The sequence below is a fragment of the Rhineura floridana genome, chromosome 17, assembly GCF_030035675.1.
Source record: "Rhineura floridana isolate rRhiFlo1 chromosome 17, rRhiFlo1.hap2, whole genome shotgun sequence".
NCBI lineage: Eukaryota > Metazoa > Chordata > Lepidosauria > Squamata > Rhineuridae > Rhineura > Rhineura floridana.
In genome coordinates this window covers 13,397,568-13,420,812 of record NC_084496.1, presented here as the reverse complement: position 1 = coordinate 13,420,812, position 23,245 = coordinate 13,397,568, and the positions used below count along the sequence as shown (strand labels likewise).

Below are 23,245 nucleotides of genomic sequence, written 5' to 3'. Positions count from 1 at the left end.
GTTTTATAAAGAAACCCGAAACACATCCCCCTTTGTAAGTCTTTTTTTTATGTCTATTGGGACAAATCAAAAGAGCCGTACAAGGGTTATCCTTCACTCTAGGAATGGGCTTGGGTTGGGCGGCTCTTGGTGTTGGCGTCATCACTCCGCGCCAATGGCATTTGGGCGGGAGGATGGCGGGGCTGCTGCCGCTGCTGCGGGCTGAGTGCTGGCGCCCCCTTTGCAGGGAAGGTATGGCGTGTAGGGCGGAGCCGCGCCGGTCGCAGGATACCGGGATGCTTTTCTTCCCACCCCCGACCCTCCCCAAAACGTCCTCCTCGTGCCCTTCGCCCTTCCTTGCCCTCCTTGGTCCCCTTGACAGCCGCCCTGCCTGGCAGGGAAGGGAAAGCCCTCTGTGTACGCTCAGAGGCACACTCATCCATAGTCAGTTGGTTGCATAATTGATATCCTCTTCCTTCAACATAAATGTAGGTCCCCAGGACAACTAATAGAATACGAAGAAAGAAAAGTATGCTATTACAATAATGTTTATCCCCCACATTAATTTATTTGCTTTATTATTTTTACTTTATAATAAATCAGTATTATTATGAATAATATTCAGTATAATATTTATTACTACTTCTGCTAATAGTCATTTTTGTTGCTGTTAATAATGATACTGTATTAATAGTGATACAGGAAGCAGAGAGCAGGACTAAATGGAGAGTTTTCCCAGTGAAGGGATGTAGGAAGTTGAGTCCCCCAAGGATCCAAAAATGTTACTGTTATAAAAACTGCCATCCATCTACAGAATCTTCCTTGATTAAAGGGCTTATAGTTAATTATTTTTCTATAAATTTGCACATGACAACAAACTATAATCCATAAATGTACTCTCTTTTTTATGTGCACACACGTTACAATAGGCATCAGCCTTATAGATATTTGTCCTCTGTCGTTCAGGAGGGAATGCTTCTTTTAAGAACACGTTTGCCACCTACGGTTTTTATGAGTATCAAATTATTCATAATAATTTAATATTTTAAAAATCCTCTCCCTGGTTTTTTTTTGGGGGGGTGGGCTTTTTAGTTGATCAGAATATTATTTCTTATTATCACAGCCATTACTACTTAGAAGTAATAAAGCCTCCATGGTTGCCATTACTCTGTCTTTACTGAATAGTGAGAAAAACCAAATAAAATATTGTGTGTGTTTACAGGTGGAAGAAGATGGTGTTTGCCAGTCTTATCCTCCCCTGACAGATATTGTAGCACCGAAACGGCCTTTGGAAACATCAATAAGTCAGTTATTGACCGTATAATCAGAGTGGATCACGCTGGAGAATATGGAGCAAACCGCATTTACGCAGGACAAATGGCAGTGCTAGGTAGAACTTCAGTAGGACCAGTTATTCGGGTGATTGTCTCTAACCTGTACATTTATTTTCTCTCTGATTCTTTCTGTGTGTTTCTTTTATTTATTTATTTTAGTAATTTATATGCTAATATCATAGTTTCTAGGTGGTGTGCAATAAGGATATAGCAGACATCACAAAATCAGTTAAAATTAACCATAAGAAACTCACTTAAAATGCCTGCTGAAATAATTTTTTTAAAAAGTCTTCCATCAAGCACCGCAGGTTCGATGGGGAGGGAGATTGTCTGATCATTTAAAGTCAGTTTTTAAAGATAAGTAGGGTTTTTTTAAATTAGTGCCTGACAACTTTCCCTGTTTGTGAGACTAAAATACAAGCTGTGTTCAGATACGTTTCCAATCCTGCAGATGTTTTAATGTTTGTGAGCTCCATTACTCTTTCCCTTCCCCCACTCACTTGGCTTAATGAATAATCTCTTGGTTTTGATGCAAACCATACTTTGCTGTAATTATTTACTGTACAAAAGTTACAAAATTCTTAAAACCAACTGAGATGGAAACCATTCAGAGTGAGGAGCCAAAAAAAGAGTTGCTATCAGCAGAGCTGATGGAGTGTGCATGCTTTCCCATCTCTCCTGGTGCTGTAGCCTGCTATAATGGCTGATCTGAAGTGGGAAACTGTAGTTTGAGCAAGCACTCCAAGCAAGGATTGCACATCAGTTTGATACCGATTTGAAGGGCTCACTCAACCCATAGTTTGCCAGTTCAGATGTAACTGCAAACTGTCGTTTGATCAAACGATGATGGCAGTTGCTCCAATCAGATTTGTTGCATCTGAATGCAACAATAATGAAATAGCATTCAAAGTGCCCTAATAAGTGCCCTGAAGTCAATGTTTGTTGTTGTTGTTGTTTATTAAATTTATTGGATGCTTGTTACCCAAAGGTTTTTCTTGATGAGTTGGGGATGTTTTTGCTCTGTTGCTGAATTGCTTTTTAAAAAAAAAAAAACCACTGTATTTTTTAACACAGAAAATGTGGGATCAGGAAAAGGACCATCTGAAAAAATTCAGTGAGTTAATGATCTTGAACAGAGTCCGGCCAACTATTCTGTTGCCGTTTTGGAACATAACAGGTTTTATGTTAGGTGAGGCTTTTTCTTCTTCATTTTTAATTCCAGTATATAGAAGGGAGCACATGTTTGATTGAAATGCCTTTGCGACAGGTGCTGGGACTGCTTTACTGGGAAAAGAAGGTGCAATGGCTTGCACTGTGGCAGTGGAAGAGAGCATTTCTCAGCATTATAACAACCAGATCAGGACACTCATGGAAGAGGATCCAGATAAATACAGAGAATTATTAGAGGTATCTTTTAATGCAGGAGTGGCTAACCTTTATTGAGCTGAGAGCTGCATTGAGACATGGTTAACCCTCCAAGGGCCGGAGTGTGTGAAAGTGAGCATGGCCAAAGTATAAAATAGATATGGGTTGTATCCAGCTAGAGTAGACCAATTGAAATGAATAAGCCTAAGTAAGTCACATTCATTAATTTAAATGTGCCTACTCTGAGTAGGACTAACACAGGATAAAACCCTATAATTTTTTTAAAGGACAAATGGGAGGGTGATAAAAAACCTTTAGGCATCATAGAATCACAGCAGGGGACCCCATAAAATAAAAATGTATAATTTCCTTTAAAATTGAAAAATTGATGGGAGGGAGCAAAACCCTTTTTAGCATCACAGCAAGATACCTGTGAGATCACAGTAAAAAAAATAATTGCATCACAGTAGGGAAACCCATAAGAGCAGTCCATTTTTTAAAAAGAAAAACCCAACTTACGGGGGGAAATGACATTTTGGGAGTTGGATCTTGAAAAATCTCTTAGGAGACCACAGATTAGCCACCCCCACCTGAATGTGTTCAAAGATACATGGTAGGAATGAAAGATTTGTTTCCAAGGAGTTTTAATCTAAAACATATTAAACATGGAAGTAATAAAATGGGGGTGGGGGGATGTAAGCCCAGAACAATAATAGGAGGCTTAGTTGGGTAATTCTTTCCCCAGGTGATGGGTTGTTGTTTGTTTGTAAAGCTGCCTTAAAAACAACAATTGTGTCGGGGGTGGGGGAGGAGCTCCTTAATGCTTTCCTTTTCTGCCAGTTGTTCAGTCAAAAGCAGCTGGTATAGCACAGTGGGGAGAGAGCCTGGCTGGGAGTCCAGAGTCTGAGTTCAAATCCCCGCTCGTGTCTCCTGGGTGTCAAGGGCCAACTAAAGATCACCCCTCAGTGAGTGGCTCAGGGGTTACGTGCCCTGCCACCTGTGCAGCCATGGGCAAGCTGCATAGTCCCAAGGAGCCCAGTTGCCCCCCAGCTGGCAGTTGCAGACAAGGAAGGGGCTGGCTTATGCAGCTGTGGCAAGCTGAGCAGGCCCTAGCCAGCTGGGGATGTCTAGCCTCAGAGGGAGGCGATGGTAGACCCCCTCTGAAGACCGCTTACCATGAAAACCCTATTCATAGGGTTGCCATAAGTCGGGATCGACTTGAAGGCAGCCCATTTCCATTTTTCGTTTCCGTTCAGTCAAAATTGTCCACCTCCAAGAAAAATGATAAAAGCATTTCCTCATCATAGCACAGGTAAATATGGCATGCTAGAGGGTCACCTGCAATATACAACAAGCCTTAAGATGATGATCCTGGACGCTCTTTGAAGGCTTATTGACTTGGTTTGTCCTTTTGCCAGATCTTAATTCACACATGCTGCGGTTTTGTAACAAATAATATGGGTTATCACCAATGTTACTCCTACTTGGAGTAGACCCATTGAAATTAATGGACTGTTGTGGTCATTAATTTATTGTTTCTACTCTGAGTAGGACTAAGATGCAAGGCAGATCCTCTACTGGATATGTCAGTTGACTTGCCCATAAGACACTCCAATATTCATCTGGTATCTTTGTTTTTCAACAAGACAATAAAGAAATTCCGGGATGAAGAACTGGAGCATCACGATATTGGGCTTGATCACGATGCAGAACTGGTAGGTACACAGCATTAACTTCTCAAACTATCCATTGTGGCCGGTATTAGCTCCTGGGATCCTTAGGCAGTTGACGGTGCCTCATTATCCTAGCAGGGACATCACACATGGTGTCTCTGGGCACACATGTGGATCATCAACCATCTTGGACCCTACGACTGGCAGGTGAGACCTTGGTGGTGCCACCACTTACCCATGACAGGGCATTTTCACTGAAGGCTCCGCTTGTTTTGAATAACCTCCCCAGTGAGGTGCATCTGTCTCCATCACTATTGACTTTCGGGGGAATGTGAAAACATTCCTGATTACCCAGGCAATTGATGGCTGAAGGGTAACTCCCTGTCAACCCTGAAGATCACTGATGAAAGAGTGTTTTTCAGTGTTTGAAAATGGTTTTAATTGTAGTCCCAGGTTGTGGTCTAAAGGCACCTGAAGCCAGCACCCTGCTGAAAGGTCAGGTCTGGATGGGAGACCGCCTGGGAACCATATGTAAGCCGCCTTTGGTTTCTATCAGGAAAAGGAAGGCAGGGAATAAATGAAATAAATAAATAGTACTGTTTTGGAATGCTTTTCTTTTTCTTGTTAGTTTTTTTTTTGTTTGTATTTGCCGCCAGGGCTCCTTTGGGAGAAAGGGTGGGATATAAATTCAATAAACAACAATAAATAAAAACAGCTATTAATAAGATGCCGAAAGGGGCCCCACCAAGGTTGGAGGGAGTTCACCAGAGGGCACTTTGCTGCTGCTGCTGGTGGCCTATAAATCTGGATCTGGCCCTATGAATGATGTCAGTGCCATGATATGGCATACAGAGACTTAAGTAATAAATTCTATAAATTAAGACTAATAAATTCTATAAATAAATAAATAAAAATAAACAAGTCCGGCTGGATTTGCTGAGGGCTACACTAGTATAATAGCAAACAGCTTTATGTTCATGATTATTATTTTGTTATTTATTGCTACATTTATATCCCCCCTTTTCTTCAAGGAGCTCAAGGTGGTCTACAAACATGCTTCTCCCCCTCCCTCACAATAACCCTGTGAGGCAGGTTAGACTGAGAAGCAGTGGCTGGCCCAAGGTGACCCAGTGAGCTTCATGGCTGAGTGGGGATTTGAACCCTGGTCTCCCAGGTTCCAGTCTGACACTCAAACCACTGTACCACGCTGCCTTTTGGTGCAAGAGAAAATTGCGCAATGTGAAGCTGCCTTATATTGAGTCAGAACATTGATCCATCTTACTCAGTAGCATTAACTCTTAGCTGGCTCTCCCAAGGATTCCTAATCCCACTGCCTGAGATCCTTTGCATTGAAGATGTTGGAGATTAAATCTGCAATCTTCTGCATCCAAAGGTGTGAAATGGAGAAACAATGCATAACTTTTTTTTTTACAAAAAAGTCACAAACCTTAAATGAGCAAAATAAAAACAGGGGTGTGTGGCAACATAAAATGCCATGTCAAACAGTCTAAAAGCAAATTGTGAGTCCCAGATTTCTCGAAAGGCCCATGACAGGTGCTGCTGCATCTGATGTTGAGAGGTATACAAAATAAACGTCCCACCATACCACATGAAATGCCTCTGGTTTAGCTGTGCCTTGAACTGACCATAAAAGAAAGTGCAATCTTTTCCCGAAAATGGCAGTCTTTGAGATATTATTATACCAAAGAGAAATGTTCAAATGATTCAAACTTTTTCACATCTGAGCAATCAAAAGACGAGCAGCAAATAAAAGATACATTGCAAGATCTTTAAAATATCAGTTGCAATCATCAAAAATTGAGAGGGGGGCCAGCTGGGGTTTCCATATGGATTGAGAGTGCAGATAATTTTAGATATTTCTTCAAAACCCTCAGTCCAGAGGTTTGAATTTGCTGATGCTCCGATGGTTGCAATTTATTGGGAGAGAACTATCCGTAATCCTCTTTTTTTAAGAGGCTGAGAGTATGTCAGATTTGTTCTTTCCAGTGTCAATGATCTCCATTCCAACTGCCCCTTCAGAAACGTTTGTAACTTTTTGAACCTTGGTTGTCCCTTGTTAGATTGTATTTTCCTCTACTGCAGAGGTTGGCAAACTGTGGTCTGTGAATCACCAGTGGTCCACAAGCTTCATTCTGGTGGTCTGTGGGATGTCTACATTAAATATCCCTATTAGTTTTTAATTATATTTTCATCACGTTTTTTATTTCCTGCATTTTTTCTCTACAATTTGAAGTCTATGGAATGCAAATTGTAATACACTAAAATACTGTATAAGAAGTAAAAGAAGCAATAAAAGAGCAATTGAAAATCATACGGCATCTAGCACAGGGCATTACAATTGATGCAGACAAACTGGAACGGGTTCAGAGGAGGGCAATGAGGATGATCAGGGGACTCGAAACAAAGCCCTATGAGGAGAGACTGAAAGAACTGGCCATGTTTAGCTTTGAGAAGACTGGGGGGAGATATGATAGCACTCTTCAAGTACTTGAAGTGGCCCACGGGGGAAAAAAGTTTGGGAACTATTGCTCTACTATATGCCAGTTCATGTATGTGTGTCTGTATTATATATATTATGAGAGCCACTGTGGTGTAGTGGTTAGAATGTTGGACTACCACCTGGAAGACTAGGGCTCAAATCCCTACTCAGCCATGAAGGTGATTTGGGACAGCTGCTGTCTCTTTGCCTAACCTACCTCACAGGGTTGTTGTGAGAATAAAATTAAGAAGTAGGAGGACCGTGTATGCCACCCTGAGCTCCTTGTTGCTTGACCTACTTTTTGCCTCTGGCTCCGGCCACCACTAGCATGTGGCCCTTGGAAGGTTGTCCAACAGGGAATGCAGCCCTTGGGTTGAAAATGTTCCCCAACTCTGAGTTAAAAGGAAGCAGGATTAAGAGACGTCTTTGGCTAAGACACTGAAGAACCACTGCAAGTCAAAGTAGGCCGTTCTTGTCCACACAGGCCAATGGTTTAACTCTGTACAAAGCAGCTTTGTATGATGTTCCTATGTGGTGTGTTGGACGCCAGCTTTAGGGTTTTTTTTAATGATGCCGCAAGACTGAATTATTATAGTCTGTTTCAAAATGACACAAAATGTACTAGATGTCTTTTTCTCGCTTACAGGCTCCAGCGTATTTGATCTTGAAGAATACTATACAAATTGGATGCAAAGTTGCAATATTTTTATCAGAAAGGATATAGTCAAGTTTTTGGCAATAGTATCACAGCTTTGAATTAAGAGATTATGACTGCACCAGTCAAATAATGTACAAGTAAAATTATACAGTGATAAAGTCTCTCTTCCGTTCTTCCTGTTTTGTCCATAAAAAGTTCACTACCATCTTGTGCTTATCACCAGCAGCACAGAAATGCTATCTTGGGTAAAGAATTCTTTTTTTAGTAAATAAATGTTACCTGGTAGCAGTAATCATTCTACTTACACAATAATAATTAGTAATTATACTTACACAGACAGCTAATTTTTGGAGATTTTAAATGTGACTTAAAAGAATGTGTAAACATTCACAGCATAAATGTGGCAGCATAGAATGTGCATGCCATTGTAACCTTTTATGCCAGTAGTTGGAGAGAAATGAAATGTTGATCCTAAATACATTACTTCTTATCATTTATTAAACCATTAATGTTGCTTACGCTTCACTGGAAGCAAGTCTTGTGGAAATCAATACTTAGTGATCGGGTTTATGATTGAGGTGCAAGTTATGTTGAAATTGGTGGTCTTCACGCCAAGTAAGGACTCAAATGCCATGTTTAAATACTTTTGCCAGGAGTTTAAAATGACCAAAAGCAACTTTGTTTGTGCCGTGCCTCAGCTTTGGAAAATGTCAGGAGACAAAATCATTGAACACGTGCAGAGTATATTTTGACCTCGCCTGCCAAATAACTACCACCCTTGCAGAAACCTCTGATATGCTGGGGAATGGGCAGGCATAAAAGCTAGCGCTTTTCTACTTAGGAATTACATCTCATCCAAACTACACATTCGAAGCAATCTCATACCACTTTAAGAGTCACGGCTTCCCTCAAACAATCCTGCTTTGTTAAGTGTCCTGAGAGTTTTTAGGAGACCCGTAACAAACTACAGCTCCCAAGATTCTTTGATGGGAGCAGAAGCCATGACTGTAAAAGTGGTACAACGGAACTTTAAATGTATGCTGTGGGTGTGACTTTAGTCACTGTGTCCAAGCCCTGCCTATTAACTTGTCAGTTAGGTTCTCAGTTTGCCTCTTCCACAAGCGGCCAAGGCTGAACCTCATACAATGGAGAGACCACAATGACTAAATACTACCAAAGTGTCATCTGCTCATCCCTTGCTTTTATATTGTTCCAGTGGTTTGGCCTGAAGCTTCTTGTATCTCTTGCCCTGCTCATATATCTTTTTCAAAGGTGTTCCCGAAAGGAGTCTGTGCTTCAACACAGAAGTCATCCTACACAGTCTTACCAATATTAGTGCCCCCTACACCCAGGGAGTGTAGTCGTGTGGGGTTTCAGGGGGTCTTTGACCCTTTACTTTTTTGGGAGCAAGGTCCCAGTGTCTCCAGCATCCTATGAGCCAATCAGCATGAAAGGGGAGTATGTTAGCCACTGAGAAGAGTCTTCTAACATACTTCCTTGTCCTTTCTTGCTGATTGGAGCCAACTAGAGTTAAAGGAGTTAAACACTGAGAAGATTCTTCTCAGTAGCTCTCCTTTTTGTGTTTATTGGTTCCTAGGCATTAACAAGGATCTCATTTTCAACACCACAGCAGGGAGGGAGCATGGCTGTGCGTAGCACCCACCCCCAAACACTTATGATGCCCACCACATTCTGAAGTAAGCAAAGCAATACATTTTACCATCTAAAGGTGGTGGGAATAGGAAAGAAATTTGATTCAGCTGACATTTAAAACCAAATCTATCAAATTTAAACTTTCCAAAACAACATGAGAACCAAAACACAGCCATCCTTGGCAATTCACAGTTATCTAAATTTTGTGATATAGTTCTCCAACCAAACAATGTTTGCAAAAAGGCATAGATTAGGGGAAAGTGTGCATAATATGAATATATTAAGGAAACAGCATACAAACATGTATATTAGAAGTAGATTGCAAAATGTATACCTTACTCAAAGCTGCATACAAAAATGTGTTCAGTAGGAGAAATTTGCACTAAAATGCTGAATTTTTGAGGATTTTTTTTAAATTGCAAATTGTTGCAAAACTGTCAAGAACTGAATAAGATTGGAAACTGAGAAAACCAAAACTGACAGCTCCTTCCAACCCAAGAGTGGGACCTGTAAGGCCATTTAAGTCTAAAACAGAGAAGGGGGAACCTTTGGCCCTCCAGATGTTGCTGGACTGCCGGTTCCCATCATCCCTAGCAAGCATGGCCTGTGGTCACGAATGATGGGAGCTGTAGTTCAACATCTGGAGGGCCACAGGATTTCTCTCCCCCCCCCCCCATGACCTAAGGACACCATTCGTTGCTTGCACCTCCCGGCTCCTCCTCGCTTCCATCCCAGTCATTGGCATTTCCTTTCTGAGCTCACGGATAAAGTGACGCGGAGAGGTTCGTCTTTCCCACTCGGAAGAGGAAGCTCCAAAAGCCCTTTTTTTTTCTTTTTGAAGTAACGGTCTGCGGGACGCGCGCAACAGAAAAGATTGGAGCAGAAGAGGGCGGTTGTGCGCGCGCGCCCGCCTGAGCAGTCCCGGGACGTTAAAACTGGGGGGGAGGAGGAGGAGGAGACCAGACAGGAAGCAGCCGCAGCCAGGGAAAAGAACAGCAAAAAGTTTCAGTCAAGAGAGTTGCGAGAAACCCGAGGTCGGATTGCAGGCAAGGGGGGCGCAGAGGAACACCAAAAGATTCGGTCAGCCTGGAAAGCGCGTTTTGGAGGCGGCTGGATGCAGCAGCAAAGCGGAGATCTAGCCCTCCGAGGAAGTGGAGAGGCCGCCCAAGGCTCAGAGTGTTGTCAACCGTCTCCCGGAGAAGAGAGGCGGGGACATCCTGGGCGTCGGCTGCGGGGCCAAGAGGCTGCGCCCAGGGCGTTGGGGCGCGTCCCGTTGGAATTGGAAGGATGGCTCGGTAAATAACCTCCTTCCGACCAGAGGCAGCTACAATGGGATGAACAGAACTCCCCCCCTAACCTTCTTAAAAAACAGAGACGCGGAAGGCCTCAAACACGCTTTCTTAACTATCGCTTGAGCACAATGCCCTCTTATAGCGCTCAGAGGCACTCTGTACGTGGCAACCTGCTCGACTGAGCTCTCCCTCCCAACGAAGGCCTCGCCCGCCATGACTGTCTACAGCCTCAATTTGCGGGTCTTTTGGCCGCTGGTGACCTGCGCGTGCATGGCGCTGCTTTGCCTCTTGCAAGCACTGAGGAGCAAAGCTGGGGCGGCCGCGGCCTCCCCCTGGGACTACGGCCCGGCTGCCCCTCTGCTTAAAGCCTCGCTGCTTCTCTTGCTCTTGGCCTACTTGGCACTGCGCTACCGTGGTTGGCGGGGCGGGCGCGCCACGAGATCCCCAGGCTTCGCGGTGAGCCCAGAAGGCGCCTGGAGCCAACTTCGACGGCGGCAGCGACGACGCAGCTTGCTGGAGAAGTTTTACGAGCAACAGCTGCGGCTCTCGCCCCACGTGCTGGGCCACAGTAAGGCGCACGTCAGCCAGGTGGTGGGCGAGGTGGTGCGCGCCGGCAAGGCGCCGGACCGTCTGGCGTTGCGCGGGGACTTCGTGCAAGTGGGCAGCGCCTACGAGCAGCACAAAGTGCGCAGCCCTGACTGCTTCGACGTGCTGGTGCCTTTGCGGCTGCCGCCGCGCCTGGAGCTCCGCGTGCAGCCCCGCCAGGAAGCAGAAGTGGGCCTGCTGGGGGCTTTCGCGTGCGCCCTCGAGGTGTTGCCCGGCGGCGCGCATGACGAGGCGGGCGGCAGAAGGGGCAACAGCATCTCTCCCCGGGAGACCGGGGCACTGAGCGAGGCGCTGTGCGTGGAGCTGCCCTCGCAGCAGGGCGGCGGGCGGCACTTGTCCTCGGTGCTGGTGTTGCGCTGGTTCCAGGGCCAGGTCCAGCGGTGCTTGGGCGCCGTGCGCTCTCGCCTCCAGGAGCGCTGCCGGGTCAGCTTGGCCGTCGGGCCGGGCCGCCCGCTCGCCTTGCACATCGAGCCCCGGTTGGACTACGTCTGTTGCCACCTGTCCATGGCCGTGCGCCTCATCCCGGCCATACCGCTGGGCGAGGCCCTCTACCTCACCCCGTTGCCGTCTGCTCGCCCACCCGCTCCTGGTAAACTTGGCACCTTCTGGACGCTCAACGTCTCCAAACAAGAGCAGCGGCTGCTGGGCTTTTTCAAGGAGCAAGCACCCACCGACTCCTGCCACCTCAAGTGCCTGCAGATCCTCAAGGGGCTGAGGGACGTCGGGGGCCGCTCCTTGGAGCAGCCGCTGGGCGCTCAGTGGAACCGGGTCCTTTCTTCCTATGTCCTCAAGACGGCGCTTCTCTGGCTCCTCCTGCGGGGCCCCTTGCAGGCTTGGGAGGACCGGTTTCTAGTGGACAGGCTAGAGAATCTCTTCCTGTTCCTGGTGGAAAGCCTGCAGAGGCGGAAGTTGCTGCACCTCTTCTTGGGCAACCCTCAGCTCCCTGAAGCCCTGAGCCTGCCCAAGGTCCTCAAGGAAGCCGCTCCAGTGAACCTCCTGGCCGACTTTGATGGCACCACCTTGGACAAGGTGGCCGTCCAGCTGCTGAACACTTGGAAGCAGGTGCCCAAGGTGGTCAGGATGTACAGTGGCCACAGATACCGGAGGAAGCATCCTGTTTGAGAGAGAGCTGAGGACCCTCAGTTTAACTGAGCACCTTTGGGCTCTGCATGTCTTTCATCAACCTGTGGCCTTATAATATTAATTACAGAGTTGGAAGGGACCTTGGAGGCCATCTAGTCTAACCCCTGCCCAAAGCAGGATCTGCGAGGCAGGAATATACAGCTACAGAGGGAGGGTCACCCAGCCTCTGCTTAAATGCCTCCAGCGAAGGAGAGACAGTCTCTCCTGAGGCAGACTGTCCCAACACCTCTTGCCCTTAAGAAGTATCTCCTAATGTTTAGCTGAAATCTGCCATTCCAACCAAATGAGTTGTAATCCTGTCATCTGAAGCTACAGAGAACATGTCTGGTCCATCTTCTGAGGGACGGCCCCATCAGATAATTGAACGCCGTTCTCATGTCTTCTCTTAATCTTCTGTTCTCCAGCTATTAGGACTGGTTTCTAGACCAGTCAATGCATTCCAGTGTTGGTACCCAGAACTGAACCCACTTTTGGGACACAAGTTTGCTTAAAGATCTTCCCCTGTGCAAATTCCCTATAGGGCATTTGCAGCGCTAAAGGAGACGTCCAGTTAGCATGCCTACATGGGCCAAACTTACACTAAATGCATGATCACATACAACATATCTGTTCAACCTCCTCCCCACAGTCTCAATGAGCCCTCCCTCCCAAGCTTCAATCTGGCTATTAGCCACAATTCCACTGTCAGAGGCTCCATGCTTCTGAATACCAGTTGCTGGTAACTGCGGGAGGGGAGAGAGCTATTGCACCCGGGTCCTGCTTGCAGGCTCCCCAAAGGCATCTGGCTGGCCCCTGTGTGAACAGGATGCTGGACGAGATGGGCCTTTGGCCTGATCCAACAGGGTGGCTCTTAGGCTGCGTACACACCATACATTTAAAGCGAAGGGTCTTTTCCTCAAAGAGTCCTGGGAACTGTAGCTTGTTAGGGGTGCTGGGAATTGTGGCTCTGTGGCAGGTAAACTACAGTTCCCAGGATTCCTTGGGGGCAATAATGTGCTTTAAATGGTGTGTATGCAGCCTTATATTCTTACGTGTGGATGGGTAACTGCTGTTGGGTAACTGCTGTTGACACCAGTTGGAGCTGCTTTTGCGTCACAACGGCAGCTTTTGGAGAGGGGAGTTTGATCAGATGAAGTCCCCCTCCCCGTGTTACAATTCTGGTTTCCCCCCCCCCCACTCCCATCAGCTGCCATTTTTGTAAAGAATAAAACAGACATACTGATATGTTAACTGTGATTATGCATTTAATGTCATGTGCAATTTGGCCCATTGGTACAATTCCGACATTCATTTGGGATGTGGTTAAGCTGTCATAGTGTGGCTTTCTTACTCATTAAGGTTTTTTATATTATTCCTCTTTCTTTCGAGTGCAGAACTTCCCCAAAACAGCAGGCAGTGAAGCTCCTGGTCGCCTGATGGTGTCTGAATCTGATATGTTAGCACATTGGTGGTGCGTTTGGGAGGAAACCCTGACCATGTGGGCAACTTAGAGCATGGGCCACTTTTTTTTAACCGTGTGAACAATGTGAAAGTCATTCTTAAATTCATGAATCCGAAATGTTGCTGGATTATTTTGTAGGCTTTTCTAATGAAATAAGAACAGTTTTGATATCCCTAACCAAGGAGTAGGACAACAGCAAGAGGAAGACCGTGCCTTGCACCTAGAGACTAAGCACTGAGGGTTGGCTCCAGCTAGGTTCTACTCGGAGAAATGAAATTAATGAGCCAAAATTTGTCATGCTGCTTTATTTCAATAGAATGACTAACATTGGATACAGCCCTGATTCTTGGAGCAAATCTGATCCATTTCAGCGAGATGTGTCAAGGTGCAAAACCTCACACTCATAACCACTTCCAAGACCTGCATCCAATGTTTATTGTTAGCAATTGATTTAAAAAGCCCTTCCTGTGTCCTTGCAGTAGCTGGGTGGGTGATCGATCAATGTGAACATTGGTTCCAGTGAGCTGGGATCCATGAGTTTCCCCCTTTAAGCAAGACACTCATGGATCCCAGCAAGGTCATAGGACGGGGTCTTCACATGAGCTTTTCTCTGTAGCATCTCCTCTGTGCAAATTTCCTTTAAGGCAAGGATGGGGATCCTCTGGCCCCGGTTGCTGGGCTGCAATTCCCATCAGTCCCATCCAACACGACCATTGGTCAGGGGGGATAGGGGTTGTAGCCCATCAATATCTGGAGGGCCACAGGTTCTCCATCCCTGCTTTGAGGAGCAACAGAAGCCAAAGTTGTGAGGGCACAGTGGCACTTGTAATATCCAGAGCTGCCTTTGGCCTTGACTTGGAATGTGCTTGTAACTACAAGAGCCCTTTGGCACGACTAGCAGAGGTGAAGATTTGTGCATGCCGCTGCTCAAGCTATTTTAAGTGCATTGGTATGCAAAATCACTGTCTGTGTTTATCTCCATGGCTCTTGTGACCCACAATCCAGCCAAACTGGAAATCAAATTGGATGTCCCATCATGTGATTTGGCTCCTAGCCCAAGGACCTGAAGGATTCTTTTAATGCAATGCATGGTGTGGGTCAGAATGAACGACAACAGATGGGATGCAGGGCTGAATAATGATGGGATGCGAAATGGCAACATTTTCCAAGAAGGCACAATAGGTCTAGTTGTGTTCTGAAGGAAAGTCACCTTGGGGATTTCCAAACCGATACGTATTCAGAGACCAAAAAAGAATAGCACTTTATTTTCATAAGGTCCTCTTTTTTAAAATTATTTTTTGCAGTGCACATATGCCATGTGTTAAAATGTTTTCTCGGAAGCATCTGAGCAATAATAATAAAGAGAAAATAGAAATGGATGCCCAGTTTTCATAATAAGATGCCTTTTTTAAAAAAAGGCTGATCCAGAACACTGTTACCTTAAGAGATGCTGTCGGGCCGAAAACAGTATTTTGCCTTAATGACTGCCTCCTTAAACACTACTCTCCAGTGTGTCATTTAAAAGAAGCCAGCTCAGGGGTGGGTGGGTAGGCTTGTGGCTTCCGACAACAAACTTCCTGTGTTGATTATTTTAGTGAATCTCCTGGCATCGAGCCAGACGGAAGTCTTCCCAGATTAAAATCAACAGGTGCTTGATTTTAATCCCTTACTGTACAAAAGGGAGCATACCAAAGACTTGAAGATGTTATGCTACTAGCTCTTGGGCATGGACATTGAGCAATCAGTCCTACTTAGGCCCCATCTGTGCTATACATTTAAAGTTGTATTGAACCACTTTAAAATAGCTATGGTTTCCTCCAAAGAATCCTAGGAGCTGTAGTTTGTAAAGGGTGCAGAGAGTTGTTGGGAGACCCTGTTCCCCTCACAGAGTTCTCAGAGTTCCCTGGGAAGAAGGTTTGATGGTTAAACCACTCTGGGAATTGTAGCTCTGTGAGGGGGACAGGGGTCTCCTTACAACTCTCTGCACCCTTAACAAACTACATTTCCCAGGATTTTTGAGGGAAGCCATGTTTAAACTGGCATAATACTTGCTTAAATGTACAGTGCAAACAGGGCCCTAGCATAGTAGAACTTCCGAGTGAGTGTGCATAGGATCGGGGCCATTGTGGGGAATATAAATGGTGGTTAGAGTAAACCCAGCCACCTGATGCTGCTTGGAGCGGTTAACCAGGAAACGAAAAAAACCTAAAGGGGTCCCAGCCAGGGCTCTGGCATCTGCCCTAGGGCACCAGGTGCTGGTACCGGCCCTGACTGCTTCCCATGCACATTGCTCGAGCGAATACAGGCACGAGGATGCTGCCATGGTCGCAAAGAACTTGATCAACTGTAACTGGCTAAAAGTTGGCTCCAAAGCCAGTTTCTAGCAACACTTGATCTGGCACTATGTTTTTTTCTTCTTCCCAAATTTGGGTTTTCTGAGATGGGCTACATTGAGCTTTTCTGATGGTGGAGGCCCCATGGAGCCACACCTTACTTTCACAGATTCTTGTGCAAGGTTGCAGAAGGAGGGCTTGTGTGTCTTGCCTTTGTCTAATGCCAGCCCCGGCGCCGGAAACAGCTCAGCAAACTACTTGACCTGTCTACATGTTACGATTGATTTTGTCTTATTTTGGTTAAGGAGGCATATATGCTTTGTATTCAGTCCTTGTTCATAATAATTGTTCCCTTAGGTGTGCCTCTGTATTGCAGGCGCGGGGAACCTTTTTTAGCCCAAGGGCGCCGTCCCTTTGTGGGAAACCTTCCAGAAGGTCACATGCCAGTGGTGGGTGGAGCCAGAGGCAAAAAGTGAGCAGAGCGATGAATGTTCCAGCCATGCAAACAGCCTCTGTTTAATACACACACTCCCCTCCATCCTCCTGGGCAGGCAAGAGGCATGACTGTAGTTCAAGGACCCAGCTTAAGAACACTGATTTTATGCCTTCTGCATTAAAATTTTACCTTTGTAGTCCCTTTAGTACCAATCCCTATATATATATATATGTGTGTGTGTACATATATATATGTATGTATAGTATTTTATGTATTTTAATTTATTTTAATGTTTTTGTGATTTTACTGTTTACAATTTTATTATGTATGTGTTTGATTTTATTTTTGTAAGCTGCCCTGAGTGCCCTATTATAGGATAGAAAGGCAGGATAGAAATATTTTAAATAAATAAATAAATTTCAAGGGGGACATAGAGCAGGGCTGAAGGAGTATGTGGTCCAGGGGGACATGGGTTGGGGAGAGTCCTCAGGACCAGAGAGAGTGAGGGCTGCATTCATCCCTTGGGCCGGAGGTTCCCTATCCTGATGTATTGCACAAACCTTTGTGCAGAGCTTGGAAAAGTTACTTTTTTGAACTACAACTCCCATCAGCCCCAGCCAGCGTTATGCTGGCTGGGGCTGATGGGAGTTGTAGTTCAAAAAAAGTAACTTTTCCAAGCTCTGCCTTTGTGTTTAATAGATCAGTGGTTCCCAAACTTTCCCCCCCGACAGACCACTTGAAAATTGCTGATGGTCTTGGCAGACCCCTTAATGCTCTTTCTGCCTGTTGTAGCAATTGAGCTTTGCGCTCGATGGTGTTTGATTTTTAACTGTATTTTGATTGCGTCTTTTATTTCTTCTTGTAGTTTATTACCATAAGACCAGAGCTTGGAAAAGTTACTTTTTTGAACTACAACTCCCATCAGCCCAATCCAGTGGCCATGCTGGCTGGGGCTGATGGGAGTCATAGTTCAAAAAAGTAACTTTTCCAAGCTCTGCATAAGACTAACATAAAATCCATAGTATTCAAATTGTAATACAATAAAATGCAATATAAGAAATGAAAGAAGCAATAAAAATCACTTTGAATATTTCATGCGGACATGCTGTAGACCTCCTTGAATACAGCTCGTAGATCACTGGTGGTCCATTGGAGCACAGCTTGGGAACCCCTAGGTTAGAAGGTTACGGTAGTAAGAATGATGTTGCGACTGTTAAAAGTTGCTTCGTGAAATGTGTCCCGAGTGGGAAGCACAGGGGGCTTTGGAAGAGAAGCTTCTTCAGCAAGGAAATGGGGAGGATGTGAGTTGGAAGAAATAGTTGGAGTAGGAGCAAGGAAAATTCAGATAAAAGTTCCATGGAGCTGGGGCCCCCCCAGATTAGGGATGGAATCCACTGGCATTCCATCGACCTAACAGGCTGGTATTGATTTGAGTTCATTCTTTGTCCGCTAGCCACTGCTTTTACCACTCCATTTTCCCCCTTGCAAAAACATTTGATATTAATATTGATATTTTAAAAGGAAATTTCAATAAATGAAAGGACAGATTGATAAAATTATTGGTATTAATAACAATTTTTAGAAGCAGATTTTAAATCTGTTTTCAAAGACAGCCATGGAAAATCACTACATAAAAGTCTGATCTGCAACGATAGAGAGTAAGTGAATTAATGGGAAATTTGGTACCAAATCCAAATTGAGTGGAATTCTAGCACATCCCTAAACAAGAGCAAGGAAAATTCTGATAAAAGGTCTGTGAAGGTTGGAGGGGGGGCTGAGGGGGAGGTACCTTGCTAAACGAAGGCATTTCTGGCAGCCAAATTAAATATGGAAGTTGCAGTTCTGTTTTTTTAAGCCCAAGTCTGCCTCAATCACATATAAATAATAATAATTAATAATAAATTTGTTACCTACCCTTCACAGGAGGTCCCAGGGAAGGTCACAAACATCTAAAATGCAGTGTTTACAGTTTAAAACAAATTACATTCATGACTAGAGAGGACAGTGTTTGCCCATATTAACTTACCAGAGCCTTAAGATCATCAGGGCAGCCCATCTCTCTCTGGGGAAAGGCCGTAGCTCCATGGTAGAGCATCTGTCCTGCATGCAGAAGGTCCCAGGGTCAATCCCCAATGGTATCTCCAGGCAGGTCTTGCCTAGGAGAGGCTCCTGCCCATGCCGGCTGGGGCTGAGGGAGACTTGTAAGTCCAAAACACCTGGAGGGCGCCAGGTTGGCGATGGCAACAGCAGCCTCTTCTCCCTCTCCCAGCAGTTTTCTCCCAGCTGTGTTTTCTTCTGTTCCTTCTTGGTTGAAGGGACATGTCAGGTGCAGATAGGAAGAGAACTTTGCATCCCTCACCTGTTGATGCTTCTTGCTTTAAAATTGGAACCACCCCCCAGTTTACCAGTGCTTGGGGTCAACCTGGGCTTAAAAAAATAGATTTGCCACTGTCACCTCCAGCTTGGGCCTTTGACGAATATGTCGTCATGTTATTTTAGGGGCCAGTATGGGGAACTCGGACTTGGGGGCTGAACGTGGCCCTCCAGACCTCTCTCTGGTCCAGGCAACACCCCCTCACCAGCCTTGCTTTGCACCCCGTGAGTATTTTGGCCTGGCCAGAATGTGTCCTTGAACTTTGATCATGCCTCTTGCTTCTCTGGATGGAGGATAGAGAGGGGTGTGTGTAGACACTAGCCTACTGTACAAAGGGTAAATTTACTTTGATTGCTCTACCCAGTCTTTCCTTTGACTTTGCCTACCAGTGGCATATGGCCCCCAGAAGGTTGCCCGGAAGGGAGTGTGGCCCTTGGGCTGAAAACAATTCCCCACCCCTGGACTAATGGAAAGAAAGATTCCAGGAGATCAGTGCGATCAATGGCTACTTGCCAAGATGGCTCTGCTCTGCCTCCACATGCTTCCGAATACTTGTTGCTGGAGAGTGCTGTGGCCCTCGCGACCTGCTTGCGGGCTTCCCGTCAGCATTTGGGTGGGCGCTGTGAGAACAGGATGCCGGACTAGATGGACCACTGGCCTGATCCAGCAAGGCTCTTCTTATGCTCTGAATTAGGTTTCCAGGTTGTGGGAACTGGAATGCGAACGCATGACCCAGAGGGGATGCTTGTTATGTTGAACCTGAGTGGTTATTTTAAAGCTGTGTTTTAAGATGTGCTTGGCCACACACCCAAACCTTTTTCATGGCCCATGCACATTTCCCCACTGCCGTTTTTAATGTGCCTTATTCTCCAGCCGTTCAGTGTGAGTCATCCCTCCCTCTCAGCAGCAATTAATCATTAGGAGTTGTTGTGGGTGGGCTGAGAAAGCGGCAGGATGGAGGACATGTTTGTAAAACAGTCTTGTCGTCTAATGAGAGGCCAAATTGAAGAGCCACACAAAGAAGCACATTAGTTTGGATACTGCTGTGTGGCTTCTTTTTTTTACCCCTTTCTTGCACACTATATTTTGTAAGCACTAAAATCTAAGCTAAGCTCTTGTTTCTCAGCCACTGAGAGACACAAATGCATCTAGCTATGCATCCTTACCTGAGAGTCAATCCCATTCTGGACACAGTGTGTCTTTTGGGCAAACATGCAAAAGATGCCATTATAATCTTACAGTGAGCCTATGGTGAGCAAAAATTGCCTCCAGGTGACCAGTTATGAATGCTTGTACAAATTTGGTTCTTTGCCACTGCCCTGCTCCATACCATAGGTGATTAACATAAGCACTAGTAGCCTTTGCACACTGAGTTGCAAAATTGATTTCAAATTAACAGTAGCATAAGTACATGTGCAAGGATGGGTCCTCTTGCTGACGTTAGTTATAATTTTCTCATTCATAGAATTGCTCGGCCTGAATTCTGGAAGGGTTCCTGTACCTGTGGAGTTGCGTAGAAGTAAGACCCTGGCCAGATGTGGCTATGCTTTGACATGCTCAAGGAACATTGCCCAAAATCACCATGTTTTCTATGCAACTCCTAAGGTAGAAGAGTTGGGCGAAAGAGCCCTACCCATTCATGTTGCTAGCTTTCTGAAAGGAGAATTTGTTTAAAGTTTTTTTAAAACAATCCTCTCAGGTTTTGAATCTTGTTGGAAATTAATGCAAACCAAACCTTATTTTTACAACTGGCAATCATGGTACAATCATTGCTGTCGGTTATCAGTCAGACCAAATGTTTTTTGATGCTTATTGAAAGATGCAAAAGCACTTTGAGTGTTATTTAATTGTTGCTGTTTAAATTTCGGAGGGGTGGGAAGTTGTACTTAAGATGTTAATTAAGGTTTTTTAAAAATGTCATGTTTGTTCTTGTTTATGAAGTTTTTGTTTTTTTTAAAAAATTGCACTCCCTTTTTCCCCAATAAAAAGCTGATCTGATTTGAAACTTGCCACTACCAATAACAATAAACAGCTGTTTGGAGCCTCCTCTGCTTGCTTATTTGTGTGCCAAAAGAAGGTTGTTCATAATGGTGAACGTGCTCCAACAAGATTTTTTTTTCTTTGAGAGTTCTGTTGAAATGAACAGCCGTTGCACAAAAGCCTATTCATTTTGAGAGTGTTTCTGCCGCAGAAGTTTGCACAGTGGATTGTATACGCCACTACTCCTTCTTACCCTTTCATCAAATCAGCTTCTCTTGTGGACATTTTAATTTCCCCCCCTTGGGTGTCAGAAGTGTATGGGGTGTTCCAAGGTTCTTGAAGGACTTTGGGCTAGGGATAGGGGAGAAATCCAATCCGCTTGCATTTAAAGGCGAACTTACCCAATTTACACTTTCCAAAACAATCGGTGAACCGAAATGCAGACATCCTTCAAAATTTGTGCATCTCCAAACTTTGCAGTGCAGTCCTCTAGCCAAGTACAGGGAACAAGAATGCATATGCTGGGGTAAAGTGTGCAAAATAGTTTGCATATTAGTGTAAATAGAATACAAAAATGCAGGATACACCTGTTCCCCTACAGAGTTATGATTCTTAGAGTTCTTTGGGAAGAGGGATTGATTGTTAAACCACTGGGAATTGTAGCTCTGTGAGAGAACAAGGCTTTCCTAACAGCTCTCAGGACCCTTCCAAGACTACCCTTCCCAGGATTCTCTGAGAGACGCCGTAACTATTTAAAGTGGAATAATAGTGGAACAAATGTGTGGTGTGAATGTGGACTTCATATAGTAATTCCGTCACCACCACCACCTTAGAACATGTCCGATACCATAGCATTTCCTTCCACCCACCTGCACAAGAGTGCTCCACTAAGACAGCAAACACAAAGCAAATCATGTAGCTGAGCATCTCTTAAGTGTCCTGTTTGAAACACAGCCATAGTTTCCCAGAGCCTTTGCTGCTAAGATTCTATTTTTGATACTGAGGAACAATAGAATCATAGGATAATAAAGTTGGAAGGGGCCTATAAGGCCATTGAATCCAACCCCCTGCTCAAGGCAAGAATCCAACTTAAAGCATCCCAGACAGGTGTCCGTCCAGCTGCCTCTTGAATGCCTCCAGTGCTGGAGAGCCCACCACCTCCCTAAGTCATTGGTTCCATTGCCGTACTGCTCTAACAATTAGGAAGTTTTTCCTGATGTTCAGCTGAAATCTTGCTTCCTATAACTTGAGCCCATTGTTCCATGTTCTGCACTCTGGAATGATTGAGAAGAATGTCAGGAGGTACTCTGGAGCCAGCTAAGGATCAAATGATGTTCAGCATGACTTCTCCATTCCAAAGAATGCAGAAATGAATTTTTTTTTACAAAAAAGCAGAAATGGGATGGAGCAATAGTAGAGGGAACCTTTTGCATTTATGGTAGTCTAGAGACAAATGGCATGTCTCAGCAAAAGAATTGCAGACAAGGGCCGTAGCAATTAACAAGCTGTTCAGGCTGAAGGTCCTAGGTTCAATTGCTGACATCTTCAGGTGGGTTAGGAAGAAGTCTCAACAGCACCCTCTCTACCTGTGAGTCCCTTTTATACTTATCAGAGACTCAAGTCATCTTTTGCAGCATGCTTTCTTCATTGGGAAGCCAGCATGGCAAGCATGGTTACAATGCCTGACTAGGTAGTCCTGGCTTCCCCCAAAGAGTCCAGGGAGCTGTAGTTAAGATTGCAGAGAGTTGTTAGGAAACCCCCCTATTCCCCTCACAGAGGCACAATTCCCAGAGTTCCCTGGGAAGAGGGATTGATTGCTAAACCACTCTAGGAACTGTAGCTCTGTTCTCTATGCCTTTGGACTCCTTTAAAGACCAAATTTTGCACTATGGTTCCTGAGATCAAGGAGCAGATTTGGATACAACTGGACACTATTTTGAATCAAAATAGTGATTTAAAGCAAAACACTGATTTAAAGCAAATTTTGCAGGAAGGTTCCTGAAATGAAGGAGCAGGTTTTTGCCCATGTTTGGATACAATTGGATGCCATTTTGAATCAAGATGGCAGACTGAACCTTTAAAACTTGCACTGATTTTATCAACTGGTTTTAAAACTGCACTGATATTTTGGTTTCTTAGAATTTCCGGGTAATGCCAGGTATGAGTTCACTAGTATCCAAATAAAATGGCAATGCAATCATGTGCATCCCCACTCAGAAGTAAGTCCTATTGTGTATAAATACTAGGTAAAGGTAAATAGGGAGTGGGTGTGTGCCTGAGGAGAGTTCCGAGGATCAAAGAAAGACGCCTGGAGGGCTGCATTTGGGCCCTGGCCAGAGGTTCCCCACCCATGCCCTAGTGACATCATGGGTTTGGGGATAATTTCGGTGCTTGAGTTTGAAATGATGTAGTATTACTATTTATCCGCTGTCTCGAGATAACAAAAGATTAGCAGATTAATTTTGAATTGCAGCTTTG

The 23,245-nt window shown here is 44.9% G+C and overlaps 2 protein-coding genes across 2 annotated transcripts; both read left to right on the top strand.

Annotated features, from left to right (window-relative positions):
• Window positions 1-90: 90 nt before the first annotated feature.
• Window positions 91-8,023, top strand: COQ7 (coenzyme Q7, hydroxylase). Its single transcript, XM_061599496.1, has 6 exons — window positions 91-231; window positions 1,202-1,398; window positions 2,388-2,502; window positions 2,581-2,720; window positions 4,325-4,393; window positions 7,498-8,023. The coding sequence occupies exons 1-6, from the start codon at window positions 105-107 to the stop codon at window positions 7,573-7,575; spliced, it is 726 nt and encodes a 241-aa protein (XP_061455480.1). The 5' UTR covers window positions 91-104; the 3' UTR covers window positions 7,576-8,023.
• Window positions 8,024-9,878: 1,855 nt separating this feature from the next.
• ITPRIPL2 (ITPRIP like 2) lies at window positions 9,879-16,984 on the top strand. Its single transcript, XM_061599495.1, has one exon. The coding sequence runs from the start codon at window positions 10,668-10,670 to the stop codon at window positions 12,180-12,182; it is 1,515 nt and encodes a 504-aa protein (XP_061455479.1). The 5' UTR covers window positions 9,879-10,667; the 3' UTR covers window positions 12,183-16,984.
• The last annotated feature ends 6,261 nt before the right edge of the window (window positions 16,985-23,245 follow it).

What these genes read in the sequence shown, in the direction of transcription:
- COQ7 (XM_061599496.1), top strand. Translation starts at nt 105, where the DNA reads ATGGGCTTGGGTTGGGCGGCTCTTGGTGTTGGCGTCATCACTCCGCGC. An exon ending in GCGCCCCCTTTGCAGGGAAG is followed by an intron (nt 232 to 1,201) that starts GTATGGCGTGTA and finishes GTGTGTTTACAG; the next exon opens with GTGGAAGAAGATGGTGTTTG. An exon ending in AATACAGAGAATTATTAGAG is followed by an intron (nt 2,721 to 4,324) that starts GTATCTTTTAAT and finishes TTTTTCAACAAG; the next exon opens with ACAATAAAGAAATTCCGGGA.
- ITPRIPL2 (XM_061599495.1), top strand. Translation starts at nt 10,668, where the DNA reads ATGACTGTCTACAGCCTCAATTTGCGGGTCTTTTGGCCGCTGGTGACC.